The sequence below is a fragment of the Piliocolobus tephrosceles genome, chromosome 4 (genome assembly GCF_002776525.5).
Source record: "Piliocolobus tephrosceles isolate RC106 chromosome 4, ASM277652v3, whole genome shotgun sequence".
In the NCBI taxonomy this organism is placed as follows: Eukaryota; Metazoa; Chordata; class Mammalia; order Primates; family Cercopithecidae; genus Piliocolobus; species Piliocolobus tephrosceles.
In genome coordinates this window covers 116,603,802-116,622,724 of record NC_045437.1, presented here as the reverse complement: position 1 = coordinate 116,622,724, position 18,923 = coordinate 116,603,802, and the positions used below count along the sequence as shown (strand labels likewise).

Below are 18,923 nucleotides of genomic sequence, written 5' to 3'. Positions count from 1 at the left end.
TAATTCTTCCAGGTATTCTTGAGGAATGCATCTAGTCAATAGGATCATGGTACTAGTCAGTAAAATAGTTGCTGCCATTTTATTGTCTATGAGACCTTAAAACAATAAAACTCAATATAAGAATGTGACTCAGAATGTTCATATACTCTGAAAAAATGCTATTAGAAAAATATCTTAGTTAATGGAAGTCAGATCTGGGTTCCAGATATGGCTCGGCCACTCATTAGCTATGTGACCTAGGCAAGCTACACCACCTTCTGGGTCCTTTATTTTCTCATTTCTTTTGTCTGGTATTTTTGAGGATAAAATGAGATATGTCTAATGTTTGACTTCTAGAAGATTCTATTGTTTTAAGAAAGCAAGTCGTCAAACAGAAATATTAAGTCACAGTTTTATTCAAAGTATAGCACAATTTCTTAAAATCTGAAAACCCATGTATAACTGGTGTGTGATAATTTGAACTTAATTTTATTTTTTGAGACAAGGTTTCACTCTGTCGCTCAGACTGGAGTGCAGTAGTGCGATCTTGGTTCACTGCAACCACCACCTCCCAGGTTCAAGCAATTCTCGTTCCTCAGCCTCTCCAGTAGCTGGAACTACAGGCATGTGCCACCAGGCCCATCTAATTTTTGTACTTTTTAGTTCACCATGTTGGCCAGGCTGGTCTCGAACTCTTGACCTCAGGTGATCCACTCGCTTTGGCCTCTGGAAGTGCTAGGATTATAGGCGTGAGCCACCGCACCTGGCCTGAACTTAATTTAAAAAAAATAAAATACAATTCCTAAAGTCACTACACTTAAATAATGGTGGGACTGAGGCTAGATGACACACTGATTTTCTTGAACACTGCTGAAAGTGACCAACTGGTGATATCTTTTTTTCTCTGTTGGTAAAGCACCCCCTGACCCATGTCTTCTTAAATTTTTATTATGGAAAAATTTAAACATATTCCATGGTAGACAGAATAGTCTAGTGAACTCCCATGTACATGTCACCTGGCTTCAACAATTATCAGCTCCTGGACAATCCTGTTTCATCTATACCCTTAACCTTCTCTCTCCCCTTTTGTATTATTTTGAAGCAGTTGCCTCATATATTATTTCATCTGTAAATGATTTAGTATATGTCTCTAGAAGGAGTCTTTAAAAGAAAACATTAACAATTTTTTCAAGTTGTTTTTTTAAAGAAGGGTAGTGAGAAAATGAAGCAAGGCCCACGTTTCTGTTGTACCTGCTCAGCCTGTTTCACTGCTCAACCTGCTGCCAACAGTGGTGGACCACTATTGGCTTCATCTCCTCCTTCTGTAACATAGAAAAATAAGAGATCCAGTTAAAGCACCCAAATACCAGCTGGTGATTCGAAATTTGGGAGGAGAGTATACCATTTTCCTCCCTTCATCTTACCCTTTCTCTAGGTTCACACTTCTGTGGACTTGTGGGTAAGACCTCTGAAAGGAAAGATGAGAGAGAGAACAGGACAGGACTGACCTTTTATGGTTGTTGTCTTTTTTGTTTTTCTGTTTTTTAAGAGGAATGTAGAGGTTTGGGGTCCCTTGCAGACTTTTAGACTGAGTCAACTTTTTAAATTTCTTGTTTGCTTTCAGTGCACAAATGTTTGATGCTTTTGAAGGGCCATGGGCTGAGGATACTTAACTATGGCAAACGTGATCCTTCTGCTCCTGAAGTGTACTGGCCGGTGACCTCCTCTCTGTGCCTGAGTGTTGGGGAGTGCCTTCTGCCCAGGAGATTCTGGAGAACTATGGATGGGGGTCGGAGGGGGGGGGGCGTTGTGAGAGTCTGGAAATGTGGAGGCTGGGCACAGGCTGCTTTTTGAGATCACTGTCAAGGCTCACAAAAGGGAAGAGATGCCGAGGGTTACAAGACATAAGCTTCAGTTTAGGAATACAGATTGTGCATTGGCCAGGTGTGGCTCACGCCTGTCATCCCAGCACTTCAAGAGGCCAAGGTGGGTGGATCACCTGAGGTCGGGAGTTAGAGACCAGCCTGACCAAAATGGAGAAACCCCGTCTCTACTAAAAATACAAAATTAGCCTGGTGTGGTGGCGGGTGCCTGTAGTTCCAGCTACTCAGGAGGCTGAGGCAGAAGAATCACTTGAATCCGGGAGACAGAGGTTGCGGTCAGCTGAGATTGCGCCACTGCACTCCAGCCTTGACAACAGCAGCAAAACTCTGTCTCAAAAAAAAAAAAATAAATAAATAATAATAATAAAAGTTGTGCATTAGGGTGGACTCCTCTGCCTACTGACTCTGTACCTTGCTCAGGCCTAGCAGACATGGAGAAGAGGAACTCTAACAGCCAGTCGAGGTCAAATGACTTCATTCCTCAAGGCTGAGTGTTAGTATTGTTTACCTGCTTGCCTGCTTTCCTTGAACGAATGACTTCTTGCCCTGAATAGCTTATTAGAGAGAAGAAGTCTTATGCTGATAGTTTTGGGGTCAGAGGTTTGAACTTATTTTGATTATCTCTATGAAAACAGGTTATAGAAAATAGCACAGAATGACTGACTTATTCGGATACAACTGATATCTAATTTAAAATATGAGTTTCATGCTTTTTTCATTGCACCATAGAGAGAAGGGGCAGAGAAATGTTTATTGAATGAGTTCACCAACTGCCATGCCTTGTGCTTCTGCTGCCCATATACCTTATCTCATTGGCTTTTCACCACAGTTTCATAAGGGAGGTGCTATTATCCTCATTTTGCTGATGAAATTAAGGTTCAATGATATTGCAGCATCAAGATCACTTGCTTAGTATGTTTGATACTTAGTATCACAAGTATCAAAGCTTGTGATAGATTTTAATTATTTCTCTGCTAGGCAAGATTAGTATGAACAAATTGTCAAGAAGAAGAAAAGGTCTATTGATTCAGGAACTGACTAATCAAGCCTAGAATGGTCATTTGGTGTTTTAATACAAATAAGTGATGACAAGAAATGTTTATCATTTTAAGGATTTATAATGCTCAAAATGAATGTGATTTATTTAGTGAAGGTGCAATAAAAAATGTTCTCAGAGGCTTTCTGGAGAGAGCTTATTTGTCAATTCACATGGCAACCAAATGGAGCTGTTGATCCAAGGTAATACACTGAAGACATTCATTCATTTAGTTATAGATTATAATTCTATTAGGGAACATGTGGTAACCCAAGATCTGTTAGACTCTACGTTCATTACAGGAGTCATAATGAAAAAGTACTGATTGAAGAGGGAACTTGATAAGAAATATGAGATGCTGTTAAATGTGGTCCCTCCTGCTTCAGATAATTACTGCTTTAACTTTAATCTCTGATGCTCGTTGTCTTCATTCAGGCCACGTATATATAGTGAAGGATTTCATACCTTGCAGGTAACAATAGAGCAAAAATTCTAGGCCCAAACAAAACTTCACTTAAACCACTTTTCCTGAGCATCTGCTCTGAAGTCAGACTCTACCACTTACTGTGTGACTTTGTAGGGCAATTAGTTAACTTCTCCTAGCTTCATTTGCCTACAATGGGGATAATAAATGACAGTACTGACTTCACATGATGGTTGTGAGGAATGAATATATGTAAATGTTATGTAATTCATGTAAGATGCACAACACAGAGCTAGGAGGAACATGGTAGCCGCTTTCTATGTCGGTGGCGATGGGTTTATGGCATGCTGCAAGCTGTGGATATGAAAATGAGTGAAGCTCATGGTGCATGGTGATAGCGATAAGCTCTATATAACAGAGCTTATCACTATCTTGTGGGATGTCAGAATGCTAGGGAGACATAAGGGAAAAGGGATTTGCTGCCTGTGTAGGGATGTGAGGGTCATTTGGAAGTGGAAACTTGAAAGTTGACTGGATAGTCCACTCTTGATAATCTGTGAATTTACATATTATTTAATTCAAGAGGAATATTTACATTTTGACAAATCTTGAATTGAAACTCCCATAGTTACCTTTGATTAATTATGGTCTCTACTGGCATCTCAAAATTTCTATTTATTTTGGCAGCTGACACACTGGCGTACACTTTCCTTTCAAACCAAAATATTTTCCCTCCCTTCTTTACCAGGGAAAGTTTAAGCCAGAAAGAGAAACTTCCATAGCCTGGTACAGATATGTAGCAGTCTGAGAAGTGATGATCACAGTAATAGATGTTTTTATAGAAATAGAATGAGTCAAGGGATAGCTGAATTTTGGCTTCGGTTCTTAATAATGTGGTTACATTCAGTTAATTACATTTTGTGTTTTAGACGCAGTCTAGTAATGCCAAAACATACTAGCTCAAGTATAAAAAGAAGCAATAATAGGGTGGTGGTGGTGGTGGGTAGCATGAGTTATATTTAGATGAGAACATTTAAGCTCAGTACAATTATTGCCTCTGAGCACATAACCTAACTGTGAACATTCCAGCATCCAAGAGAAAAATGTAACATGATGGGTGATGTAAATCTCATTCTCTAATGAAAATAAGCATACTTTTAAACAAGAGTGAAATAGTTTTGAGAGAAATTTGCCTTGCAGGTTTCTAATCATGGGGCATTGACAGACAATGAATTTTTCCGTTGCTGACAAATTTTACAAGAAAATTCATAGATGTTTAACAAATGGCAGTTACTAATGTTTTCTGCTTATTAAAATCTGAGATCACGCTGTTAAGCCATAGTTCTATAAAAGCAAGTCAAAAGGGACCAGTGTATACTATGTATTTTCTGATGATGTGACTTGATAAATAGTTTGAATCTGAAGGAATGAGTAATTAGCATATCCTTTGTTTAGACTGTTTATCTTGGCTTATAGGGCATTTGACCAGTTGTTAGAGAGAGAAGATGCGTCAGTAGTAAATACCTGAAGGGCACGTATTCCATGTCGCTGAATGAAAAATAAAAAGGCTATATTCTTAAGATATGGGGTATATGAATGCCAGATACCCCATTATTGTGAAAATTCAAGCACCGAATTTGTATTTTGTTTGTTCTTAATGGTGAGCCACTCACCTCTTGATGCTTTTTCTCAAGGAATTTTGTTTTGGTGAAATTGAACTTTATTTTAATCTTTCCAAAGGTATGGACCTCAGAACTTGAAAGACAGAGCTGTTTCAGGTTTTGAGAGCAAAGCCCTTCTCTTCATAAGGAGATCTTAAAATAGTTCTGTAGAATATTTAAACTGGACTACATCATAGTTGGCCAACTAGGATATAAGCTATAAAGCACACCCCTAAGGATCTAATGAAGTTAACCTGTTGAATGGATTTGCTTAACTCAGTGGTTCTCAAAGAGTAATCCCTGGTGTCATTTGGAAACTTGTCAGAAATGCGAATCCTTGAACCCGACCCATGCTGAATGAGACTGTGGGGATGGACCCAGTAATCTGTATTTTAACAAGACCTCCAGGTGATTCTGACGTACTCTCAAGTATGAGAAACGCTGGCTTAGATCAACCATCTGGATGTTAAAAAAAAAAAAAAAAAAAAAAGGGCCACAAATGATTATTTTGGTCTGTGGTATAATTACAATTTAGTTGTTTTTCCTGATAGGACAGACCAGCAGGTTCACGTGCTGCTTGTGGCAGCTTCTGGAATGTTATGAAAAGTGTTGTCATTAGCTATATACTGATGTAGGTCTTCCCATTTTGCCCTGGCAGGCGGTATTATTCAGGTGTATACTAAAAACAAGGATCCTCTCTGAAACATTCATTTTGTTTTGTCAGAAGTTTATTTTTATCAACTTTGATTTTCATAGTGGTATCATAAGGCTTTTCTTTTAGAAATTGTCCTGTGAAGTAGGGATGACAGAAACTGGAACTAACCAGTTACTGACATTCAACTCAGTGTATTAAATATACTAATTAAGACTACAAAATAAGATAAGGTTTAAGCATTGTGATAAAGTTTGCTTTGCTTAGCTTTGAAAATCATTGGTGATCTTATATTTTCCTTCACGATTACTAAGCTCACATGTTCTAGAGTCAGAAGGCCTGGGTGCACATTCTGCTTCCACTTACCTGACACTGATGGAATTATTTAATTACTCGAAGCTTCAGTTTCTTCATCTGTGAAGTGGGATAATAACTGAACATACCTAATTGTATCAGGGTTTTGTAAGGAATAAATGAGCTTATGAATGTAACCTATAATGTTAGTTGCTGATAGCAATCCTATTATTACTGTTACCAGTAATACCACGACCACCAGTACTCCTGTGGTTAATAGATAACCCAGAGATGCATTTATGATAGAATTCTAATTTGTGTGCCACTCTGTCATCTCAGTGGGGAGAAGGAAGATAAGATTTCTCTTTCTCTTACGGTTTTAGTACCTCTGATATATATCATTTGTATAGGTAAAATATGAAAGGTAACATTTGTATAAGTAAAATATAAGTAACATTTGAGTGCCTACTGTTTGCCAGGCACTAGCCAGCATGTTCATACCCTCAGAACCCTTAGAGTGCCTCCTTTATTCAAATGTATGTCTTAATTAGTGTGGTTCTTTGACTGCCATGATCATTACCCTACCCAAGGAAGGATCACTTGGTTTATAGTAAGACTTGGGTTTGAATCCCGACTGTGCCACTAAACTATGCAGTAACCAATCTGTGTAGTAAATTGTGTGAGTTTTCTTTAGTCTCAGTTTTTATTATTAAAACAGGAATAATAGGCTGGGTGCAGTAGCTCATGCCTGTCGTGCCAGCTACTTGGGAGGCTGAGGCCAGAGGATCACTGGAGCCCAGGAGTTTGATGCTGTGGTGAGCTGTGATTGTGCCGCTGCACTCCAGCTTGGGCGAAAGAGTGAGAACCTGTCTCAAAAAAAAAAAAAAAAAAAAAAAAGAAGAAGAAGAAGAATAAAATGTAACTTAGGTGGTTTGAGGATTAATTAAGACAGTATTTTAAAAGTGCTTAGTAGGTGCTCAATAAAAGGTGGATCTGCTTTTCTAATTTCTCCCTTTAGGGTGCCAAGAGAAACTGGCAGTGAGGTTGAAGCAAACTGAGTTGTCAGTATCTTTTGTTTTATAAGAGATTCTTTAATCATCTATCTGAAACCACACTTAACTTTCCCTCAGCAAATTTTTTAAGCAGATTTTTTGAGAGAAGCTTATTTTATGTTTTGTGTAGCATAATTAAAATGCCATGATTGTCCTTTTTTTTTTTGAGACAAAATCTTGCTCTGTCACCAGGCTGGAGTGCAACGGTGCGATCTCAGCTCACTACAACCTCCGCCTCCCGGGTTCAAATGATTCTCCTGTCTCAGCCTCCCAAGTAGCTGGGATTACAGGCGCCTGCCACCAAGCCCAGCTAATTTTTGTATTTTTTCACCATGTTAGGCAGGCTGGTCTCGAACTCCAGACCTCATGATCTGCCCTCCTCGGCCTCCCAAAGTGCTGGGATTACAGGTGTGAGCCACCGTGCCTGGCCATGATTGTCCTTTTAAGACTCTAAGTGATCATTTTCTTGCTAATTGATCACTGACCCTTGCCTTTTTGTAGACAAAAGTGATGGACTTTGATTAATAAATTATCATCCTTATTTTTGGTTCCTGCCATAATTGTCATAATTTAAATTGTAAATCTTGAAAGAGCAAGATACGTTAGGATATCAAAAAGCTAGAATACAAATGTATTTTGGAGTTAGGACAGGAACATTTGAGATCCAATCAAACCACTCCTTTTATGGACCAGGAAAGACGTCTAAAGGATGACAGTGCCCAAGCTCGTATAATACGACAGGCAGAGTTGAAGCTTCCTAGTGTCCAATGCCCATTCCAGTCATTTATGCTAATGTTCATGTTTTGGTCATTAGCTCACGTTCAATCAAGAAGAGCATCACCTAACAAGGTTTCTATTTTACAGTTAGTTTAATCTTTGGGAAATGGAGCCTAGAAAATAGATTAGTGGTTATATTTGATCCAATTAACAATTTAAAAAGGCAAAATTGAAGAATGAAATATGGAAATCAAAGCACTCTTACACTTTTGATTTGACTCATTGTTACGTAGGAAAACCAGCATTGTTTGTATTGTTCTTATACTTTGGGTTTATTTATCTGTGTCCCCCTTACCTATTTCCTAATGGTATGAACACATTTTAGGATTTTTAAAATTAGATGTTAAAAATGGACAGAAAAGATCAGTGAGGGAGTAAATCAAGAATGACAACCTTAAAACCTGCTCTGAGAACAGAATGCTTACTTGACAAAATATGTGGCTTTTGAACTCTTTGAATTACCAAAGCGTCATAAACAAAATGTTCATAGTAACTATACTTGCTAATAAGTTTGGGTTGTGGGGAAGAATACATATTAGACTAGATTTGGCAAGAATGAAGTACTTATGCCATTGGACCTTCTACCTTGTAGCAGTCTGTGGAGGCAGTTTCCTTCTGAGTCCCTGTGGAGTCTGAGAATCTTTCTCAAAACACCTTGCATCTAATAGTCAGTACCAATTGAACAAACTTTATGTATTTGTATTTACTTGTCATCCCTGTATTGTAACAAATTATAGGAAAAAATTAGTATCATTACTAAAAGTTAGTGTAAAAAGGGTGAATAAATTTTTTTTTCATTTCATGAAACATTACTGAAAATTTAAAATTTAATTTAGGATTTTAGTTTTAATGTACTTTACCAGTTAGAGGTCAGCAAAAATCTTTGTTTCCTGAAATATGCTTGGGGTGCCCATGGGGCAGGCTAGTGGGAGGAAGGTGTGGAATAGTTTACTAAATTCCATTCATAATACCACGTTTAAAAACCTGTAGGTTGCTAGGTGCGGTGGCTTACGCCTGTAATCCCAGCACTTTGGGAGGCCGAGGTGGGCGGATCACGAGGTCAAGAGATCAAGACCATGCTGGCCAACATAGTGAAACCCCATCTCTACTAAGAAATACAGAGTCCCAGCTACTCAGGAGGCTGAGGCAGGAGAATCGCTTGAACCCGGGAGACGGAAGTTGCAGTGAGCGAGATCATGTCACTGCACTCCAGCCTGGCGACAGAGCGAGACTCTGTCTCAAAAAAAAAAAAAAAAAAAAAACCAATAGGTAAAAAACAAAAACAACAACAAAAACTTATGGGTAAAAAGGAGGCTTCTTGACTTACTGGAAATAGTTTTTATAAAGCAAATCAAACAAAAACAATCTGTGTTATATTTTTTATCAATTGCTTCTTTTCAGTGCTCTTGTCATTCAGTGATTGACAAAATGCATGTTCCAGAAATTCGTAAGGTTGCTTACTCTGTTAGTTGCATGAAGAACAACACTAAACTTAATTCCTCCCCTCCCCCAAAAGAAAACATACAGCTCTTTAGAGGGAAAGGAGGAAATATAAAGATAAACCTTAAGGAAGTAGCGGAGAATAAAGATTTTAAATGTTTAGAAATTACATGAAGGAATACATCCATTCATTGATTTAGCGAACATTTGCGTGCTTTCTACCTGCCAAGACCTATGTGAGGCAGAGTGATATAGAAATATAGGACAGTGCTTCTTAACCTGTTTTACAGCATGACACCCATAGAAAATGATAATTTTTAAACAGAGATCATCTGCCAGGAAGCCCCTGCCACCTCAGGATCTTTTGGATAGTCTCGTGGGCTTAGGACATGACTGACTTGGCACACCATCACCCCGCTGTGGTAGGCACACTGGAAATATTTGATGTGAGACATAGTTCCTGTTCTTGGGAAGCTCACAGTCAGTGAACAGACACCAGGAATTATTGCCTCCAAGACCGGTTTGTATTGGAGATGCAAATGGATGGCCCTTTTAAAGGTGTGGTTCATTGCTGAAAGAGAACATATCCAGCAACTACAGAATGAAATAGTGTAATTTTAACTTCTAAACCTCAAATTATGCCTCAAGTCTACTTGGCTTCTGAAAGAATATGCAGGTTTTGATTTAATTTAGTGCTTGAGATGGGGAAGTGTAAACACAGAACAGTTTCTCTCTTTTGGGAATACTAACCCTTAGTCTGATCCTGGCCATGTGTACTCCTGCCTCTTGTTAGATAGATCTTGTTCAGGAGATGAGGATAATGAGGAAGGAATCTGGTGGAAGAGGTGAGGCAAAGATGTTCTGGAGGGAGTCATACCAGTTTAGAGCGGTATAGAATGGTAAGGCACCTGTTCACTCTTCCCCATCCTCATCTTCACCCTAACCTTCCAACCCCTAGGGGAGAACTTGAAATACTGTCTCTTACCTGTAATATTGGATTCTACCTAAATATACTGTCCTTGGACTCCTCAAGTTGCAGTGGTATTATAAAACCACTCAGTGCACATTACTGAATATCTGCATGATGAGATGGGGTCAGGAGGACTGGTCCCTACTTCAGGGAAGCAGAATAATCCTGTGGGTAAGATGTGTTATAAAAGCACAGAGGAGAAATGTTAGATCCATCCAAAAAGAGTAAAAATGCTCTCAAGTGGAGGACATCCTCTGTCAGCTTAGAGGTTCTAGAAGTTAGCTAGCAAAGTAGAAAAATGAAGGGGATACAATTAGGAGGTGATTTAAAAAAAAAAAAGTCAAAGCTTTGAATTTAAATAGTAATGTAAAAGGAAACATAATTGAATAGAAGGTTTTGGAAATCTCCTTGTAGATTCCTTTGGGATCCCCTTTTTCTTTAATATTCTTGCAGTAGCCTTTGTGTGTTTATGTACAGTATCCTTAAGGTGGGTCAGAACATGTATTATTGCTTCGTCTCAGTTTAATTTTAAAATGTTTTCATCTCCTACTTCTAATTTATCAAGCTAAACCTTAATTTTAGTTGTCTCTAGTACTCTTCATCCTGAGGAATGTCAGAGCACTTGGGATGTTGTATATTTTAGGATTCCGTACCCACTCTCAAAATGCACTTAGTTAAGCCAGGGGTTTAGGTCAGCAATGTACCCCACACTCTTCCTTCCTTTTAATTTTAATGGCAACAAAATCAAGCCTAATTTTGCAAGTTGAGAGTAAATAAGAATTGAGATTTTGTTTTGTTTTGTTTTGCTTTCTCATCCAGATTCTAACTCTTATTCTAACTCTGATCCTTTTATCCTTTATTTACCAGAAGTAATGACTGGGTTGTTTGGGAACCTAATAACATGTTGCATTGGGGGCAGGGAGGGACAGAACATGCTTCAGCAGTTCTCTATTGCTATTCTCATCCTTCTCCTTAGAGAAAGCCTCGTGACAGTAATGAGAGCAGCTTCTGTGCTTCATTATTCCAGATTTGTTTTTATGTTGGGGGAAGGGAGAATCTACCAAAAATTTTTTTTACATGTTTTTTAGAAGGAAGGAGATTTTTTTCAACTTTCTGTATACATTATTAGTTTTAAAAACAAATCTTTAGAGAAGGCAAATCATTAACAGTTAAGAACAACCTTGATAATAGAGATGGATAAATCAATATTTTTATTTTCATAAAATAAGTATATAATTTATCTTGGCTCGATCCAGTGGCTCATGCCTGTAATCCTAGCACTTTGGGAGGCTGAGGCAGGTGGATCCCTTGAGGTCAGGAGTTCAAGACCAGCCTGGCCAACATGGTGAAACCCTATCTCTACTAAAAATATAAAAAATTAGTTGGGCATGGTGGCAGGTGCCGGTAATCCCAGCTGCTCTGGAGGCTGAGGCAGAAGAATCACTCGAACCTGGGAGGCAGAGGTTGTAGTGAGCTGAGATCGCACCACAATACTCCAGCGCAGAACAGTGTGAAACTCTGTCTCAAAAAAAAAAAAAGGATTTCTCTCATTTGTTTTTGTATACTTTACCATTTAGTAGTCTTACAATCATTTGATGACTATTTTTAAACCTTGCCTTATAAGAAAATATAGCTATTTTGATGGCACATGTAGATACCAGTCTAGCAGATAACTAATGGGACAAGTTTGGAAAGCTTTGCCACGTTTTTGCAATCTTAAGCGATGGGAAAGAATAATGATTTTTTTTTACATTTATGTAGTGTTCTTAACTAATACAGAAAATAGTTTTAATGGTTTTGGCTTTCTGAATAAACTTGATGCTTTTGTTGAAATTATTGTTAGAAATCAAATCACTCTTTGCTGAGCCCTGTGCATGCACTTTTGTGGTTTTTGATGTTTGGTGTTAATAATAACATTTAGTAATAATGTACCTTATATAGAGAGTAAAATTGCTACTTTGTGATCTGTGTCCCATCTAATGAAACTTACTGTCCTCTTTTATATTTAAATGCTATTTTAAAAAGTGGTTTGTGGCTGTTTGTGTCTACAGGATCGCCCCAGGACATTCGACATGCACTCACTGGAGAGTTCACTCATTGACATAATGAGAGCTGAAAATGATACCATTAAAGGTAAGTTTAGAAATATACCCAACTGATTTTAGACGGTAGTTTTAAATGTGTATTAACTATTTAATCTGATACACAATATGGCAAATATTATGGAGTCACTTTGTATGCAGTAAGTTCTATCAATTTTACACATATACCTCTTTTTGTTAAAATATTCAACATATTTGATGAACCTCTACAGTGGAGCCATCGTGATACCAGTTAAGAGTACTACATGCGTACTAATTGCCAAGAATGGGCAATTAGCTCAAAGATACCAACCACATCCCTTATTATTATTATTTTTTTAAAATCTGAGGCAATAACTTCTCAGTGCCTCAGTTGTTTACGTCTACCTACTTATGACAGTGATTATGTCCCAGGAAGAGTTCACATGTTGGTAGAATTTTTGCCTAGTTTCATATTTTAAAAAATAACCAATAGTTTCAAAGTTAAAATGAAGTTTCGTAGTTCTCAGAATTTTTTTCTACGTATTATGTTAAAAAAAAAAAGTACTATTTCTGCGTAGATTCTGGTCTCATGTTACTGACAAGTTGTATTACCTTGAATAAGACATTCTGTTTGACTAGGCCTCAATTTCTTCATCTTTATAAAGACATAGAGTTACCTGGGGTACTTTAAAAATAAAATGTAGATGTCTGGACCCCATTCCATACATGGGGTGTGGGCTTGGCATGGTATTTTTTTAATATCTTAGGTGATGCTAATGTGTAGCCAGGAATGAAAATTACAAGACTAGATATTTCCTAAGGGCCTTTCCTCTGACTTTGGGGAAAGTATCTCACAAAATAAAACATTTTTCTGGATAAAAATATGTTTATTAGAAAGAGGTGTTTTTGTTTTTTTTTAAGAAACTGAGAATGTTTGGTTTATTTGGTCATCCCACTTAAGTTGTTGGCTCATTCATTCATTCATTCATTCATTCAGTGATTCAATGGTTATGACACTGCTTTGTGTGAGACATAGAACTTTGCACTGAGGTCAAAGGTGACAAGGCAGCCTGTTGTTTCAACTGGTGACCCGCTTAGCCTAGTTTCCCTTTGAGTTTGGCTTGTCATGTTACTGATGCAGAAAAACATTTTATGTATTTTTCAGTAGACCAATAGTGGCAATTTTTTTTTTTTTTTTTTTAATGAGGAAACTTTTAAGTGTCTGGAGAGAGGGAAAAAAAAATAATGTGTAAAAAATAGGCATCTATCTGATGTGATACCTTTGAAATAAGAATATTTGGAAGGTCTTTACTGAATTGCTCATGGAATTCTGGTGGATGACTCTAGTGAAGATGCATGCTAAATAGCTGTGGAAAGATGATCTCTCACTCAGAATTGGCTTTATTTTTGCTACTTTTTACCACTCTGACTTTGGGTAGTCTTCAGCCTCTTGGACCCTTTGTTTTCTCTTCAGAAAAATGGAGAGTCTAAGGTGCTATTTCTAGCACCAGAAAAATTGTACACTCTTAAAAAATAGCTAAAGAAAAAATATGAATAAGGTCTGTGGGTTGTACCAATGTCAATTTCCTGGTTTTGTATTATAGTTATGTAAAATGTTACCATTTGAGAACACTGGATGAAGGGTACATGAGGCTCTGTACTACTTTTCCAACTTGCTGTGAATCTATAATTAGCACTTTGGGAGGAAAAGGAGGGAGAATCACTTGAGCCCAGGAGTTCGAGACCAGCCTGGGCAACATGACAATACCCTGTCTCTATATAATAAAGTAATTTGAAAAAGGAGAAAACACGGTGAGACCCTGTCTTTATATAATAAAGTAATTTTTTTTTTTTTTTAAAAAGTTAAGGTCTGGTGTGGTGGCCCACACTTGTAATCCCAGCACTTTGGGAGGCCAAGGTGGAGGGTGGCTGGAGCCCAGGAGTTCAAGACAAGCCTGGGCAAGATGGTGAGACCTGGTTGCTACAAACATTAAAAAAAAAAAAAAAAAAAAAAAATTAGCCAGTTGTGGCAACCCACATCTATGTTCCCAGTTACATATGCTGAGGCAGGAGGATCACTTGGGCCCAGAAGGTTGAGGCTGCAGTGAGCTGTGTTCATGCTCTTCAAGACCCTGTCTCAAAAAAAAAAAAAAAAAAAAGTATGGAAAAAGTGGTTAAAGAACATTTGTATATTCTTAATGTGTTTAATTCTTTCAGCAAATTTTAAAAGAGCTTCCCATACACTAGATACTACAGATAATAAGTAATTAGAAATCATTTTCTAAGTGTCTATGGTTTTTATCACAGAAAACATAGGCTACAAACAGCAGTGGATAGAAACAGCTTATTATGTGACATTTTAAGAAGCAAGCCTCTAACTAATACTTAGGTTAGATAAAAGAGTTGGCACACATTATAATTATCATTATTATTTTATTTTATTTTATTTTTTTGAGACAGAGTCTTGGTCTGTTGCGCAGGCTGGAGTGCAGTGGCGTGATCTCAGCTCACTGCAACCTCTGCCTCATGGGTTTAAGCAATTCTCCTGTCTCAGCCTCCTGAGTAGCTGGGACTACAGGCGCCTGCCACCACGCCTGGCTAATTTTTGTATTTTTAGTAGAGATGGGGTTTCACCTTGTTGGTTGGGCTGGTCTTGAACTCCTAACTTCAGGTGATCCACCCGCCTTGGCCTCCCAAAGTGCTGGGATTACAGGCGTGAGCCACTGTGCCCAGCCAGCACACAGTATTCTGATACGATTGACAATAGAATTTCCTTGGCCATCAGTTTTGGCCAGGACATCTCTATCAGATTTTTTTTCTTCTAGTTTGCTCAACGGGTAATTGTTTAAAGTTCTGCCTTTATTCTATATTCTCTTTATAAGTTCTCCTTACCAATTTTTACTAAATTAAGTTTCTTTAAGCTGATATTATAGGGATAATCAAAAGTTAGGTCTGATGACAGAATAAATTAAGTCTGATTGATCTAATCTGGGAACATACAGATTTTGTAAAATAGTGATTTATAGACTGCAGCATGACGGAATAGAAAGACAGTGGGTTTTGGAATCAGATCTGGTTAAACTGCCACTCTGTCACTACAGTCTCTGGTGGCTATGAGGATGACATGATATGATGCAGCTATAGATTTCAGCATATTGCCTAGTTCATAGAAGACACTAAAGAAATTACATGTATTATTACTAAACATCTAAGTCTGCTTTCATGTTCATCAAAAAAGCCAGCTTCAGTTTAAGTTTAGGTGCCAGTCTGACTTGAGTATATTACAGGAGCCTTGTGTGTTTTTTCCTACAAAGAGCAGTGAAGAATTCACAGATGAGTGCATGGACCTAAAATGCCAAGATTATAGTTATGCTTGTTTTCTTTTTCAAACAAGATCATGACCTTTGTATCACCGTAGCCTATCACTGCCAAGACATTGTTTTTGCTCAGGGCAGCATTTCATTTCTTGTCAAACTACCTTCTGATTTAGATAGTTATTTTAGGAATATTATGCTTGATTTTAACAGTGGTTCATTCTATTGTGAAATTTTGTTTAAAGGTAATAAAAATAATAAAATTTGAATAACAAAAAAATGTCATTTTGAAATAGGTGTCTAACACCTACCAATTCATTTTGAAAATAAATAAAATACTTTTCCAGTGGTCTGCTTCCTTAGAAACAGAAAATAGAAAATTGACATTAGCCAGGTGTGGTAGCGCACACCTGTAACCCTAGCACTTTGGGAGACTGAGGTAGGTGGATCACCTGAGGTCAGGAGTTCGAGACCAGCCTGGCCAATATGGCAAAACCCCATCTCTACTAAAAATAGAAAAATTATCCGGGTGTAGTGGTGTGCACCTGTAGTCTCAGCTACTCCAGAGGCTGAGGCAGGAGAATTGCTTGAATCTGGCAGGCAGAGGTTGCAATAAGTAGAGATCAGGCCACTGCACTCCAACCTGGGTGACAGAAGAGAGAGACTCTGTCACTGCCCCCCCAAAAGAAAAGAAAAGAAAATTCGTATTAATTCTGAGATTAGTAAAGAACAATATACCTCTCAGGAAAAAAAAAAAAAAGATTTGATTGTTTTAAAGACTTCACAATTCAAAGACAATTTTAATAATCTTAAAAATGATTTCATAAATTATGAATGACCTCATTTGTTTTTCTCTTTCATTTCTAGTTCCTCATAGGTATGCAGTTTGTGTGTATATGTTTAAATAATAACGCCTAAAATTGCTACGGAAACTGCAAGTTGAATCTATTGGTGTGGCTATTACTAACTTAAAATTTCAAAATAGCTAGAAAACTTAATTTGTATTTTTCATTTGGGAACAAAAAATCTCCCTTGCTGTAATGGAGTTAAAAAAATTTATTTTTACTATCAACAAAATGCTTAATAGGCCTAGGAACCTTCAAGTAAAGCTTTTGAATTTCTTTATGAATGTGTTATTGATTCCAACTGCTTTGTTGGAAAACTTATGTTTTTTTAAACAAATGTTCAAAGGAGTACATAGCTTTCATAATTCAATTAGATTTTCTTATAATTTATTTTTAATTGCTTTTCTAAGAATTTTGAGGCTACTACAATTTTTTCTATGTACAGGGATTTAGCTCTTTGTGCTGGGGGAAAGGGTTCTCCTCATTCCTTATCTCCCTGTTCTTTCTCTGGTCAGCTGGCAAGTCTGGATGTTATTTTTATCCACGAAATTGTGTATTGCCTTCTCCATAACCAACACCAGTGACAATCCTCTTCCCTAGAGACCGAATTCATTTTCTTTGCTGCACACCCAGTCTCATAAGCCTAGAGCCTGAGCTACAGGCTGATTTTGAATTTTGATCCCCCAGGTGGCAGCTTGTGCATTGCTACAATATTATTAGGCTTATCAAGTTTTTTCTTCACCTGGACAGAAAATCTTTTTACTACTGTAGATGCCTAGATGATTGTTTGGGGAATATTGTATCTTATTGTTCTTCGTGTTTTTTCTCGCTTGTGAAATTGGTACTTGTTACTTAGAAATGGAGCAGCATGAAACAGATTAAAACCACATGCGAGTACATCTGTTTTCAGCCTTCTGAAGCATAGGTTGGATATAGTGAAATAAAGATTCACGAGGCAGTGTTACATTCAGTGTATAGAGAGACCTCTGAAAATTAGGGAACCTTTTTTTCTTTTCTGTGTGTGAAGGGAATAAAGAGACAAAAATAGTGCTTTAAAATTATCAGATGTCACACAGAATATAACAATCCACAGTTTCATGATAGTGGTTGAGTATTTTACATCCAATATATGAACAACATAATATTCAATTTACTTCATTTCACTAGAAAGCCAAAACGAGACAGCAAAATTATTGAGGAACAAAGGCAATCTACAGACTGTCAAAACATTATAGTTGTTCTTCAGATATTAAATTATGACTTAGATATCATATTATTCCTTTGAATAGTGTGAAAATGGAGTCTTTTTCTCTTCATATTGTTGTAGAATGTATCTTGCTTTCCGTTTTTGAAAGGGAAGGTTCAACATATCCACTGCAATTCCTCTGAGTTTCAGACATTTCAAGTACTTCATTTGAATGTAAGCAGTAATGATTGCATTCAGAAATGCAAGTTGTTTAAAGTGCCAGTCTTTTACATATCCCCATGGTGCCCAGGAAACCTATTGCATATGTAGAGTAAGTAGTGGAAGCATGTTATCCATCACTGCCTCATGTGTTTCATGCATTGCTTTAAGAGCTGTGGATCTACTCCAGAAATGCTATGTATTTAATTCCTGACTGCCAAAGGTGTTGTGACCTTGCATTTTAAAACACTTTCATATTTTTTCTTGCTTTATCTACATGTTAAATTTAGAGACCCTTCCCTGACTATTTTTCATTGCTGTAAATTTGTTTGAAACAAATGCTTAAATGAGTGGGCAAGTGATGATTCCATCTGTGCTTCTTTTCTTTGTTGCTAAGCAAAAGAATTTATAATAGCCTTTCTAGAAGAAGATCATGAAAACTCAAGTTGAAAGTTTAGTACACAAAGCTTGTTTCATAAGTTTTATAAAAGTTTTTTTTTTTTATATCATTGTAAGAGAGTGGCTGTTGGGATTATTTAAGTTCTGTATCTTTACAGTTGGGGTAGAATTAATTTAGTGCTACTTTAAAATATGTAATAAATAATAGGAAACCTTAACTTTTCTTTTGATACGCCATTTTACTAATATTCCTATATTCCAAATTGCAGTCACTTAGTTGACTTAGAGAACACATGTTGTACACTAGTACAGAGACATTAGAACAAGTATTTTATACAGATACTGACTCGACGCAGGCTGAAATAGCTCTAGAAACCTGCTATGAGAGTTGCTAAATGTTGTCACTTATTTATTTCATATGTTATAAATTTGAAGTAATTTGGGAATAAGTACAATTTTTTCAAAATGAAAGGAAGTCCTACTAAAATAGGTTCTGTTGCTTTAATATTAGAGTGATTTATTTCAGGTAGGAATGGTGGGGAGGGTCTATAATTTCTTACAGTATTTAACCTTTTTCTATTTAAATTGGTTTGCCTATGGCAAAATAAGAACAGATTACTGGTACCCTAACCTCCAACTTTTTTAAAGGATTAGATGGACATTTTCCTTTAAGGGACATTTAATGGGGCATGATTCAAAGTACCATAAGGAAGAAATGGATAGGCCAGG

The 18,923-nt window shown here is 37.2% G+C and overlaps 1 protein-coding gene across 2 annotated transcripts in view; it reads left to right on the top strand.

The window, feature by feature from the left end:
- CPEB4 (cytoplasmic polyadenylation element binding protein 4) overlaps positions 1-18,923 on the top strand; it is a 72,152-nt gene that overhangs the window by 9,918 nt on the left and 43,311 nt on the right. For both annotated transcript variants that reach the window (XM_023218962.2, XM_023218961.2), the window contains exon 2: positions 12,220-12,301. In XM_023218962.2, coding sequence (XP_023074730.1) covers positions 12,220-12,301 — 82 coding nt within the window. The remainder of the gene's footprint in view (positions 1-12,219; positions 12,302-18,923) is intronic.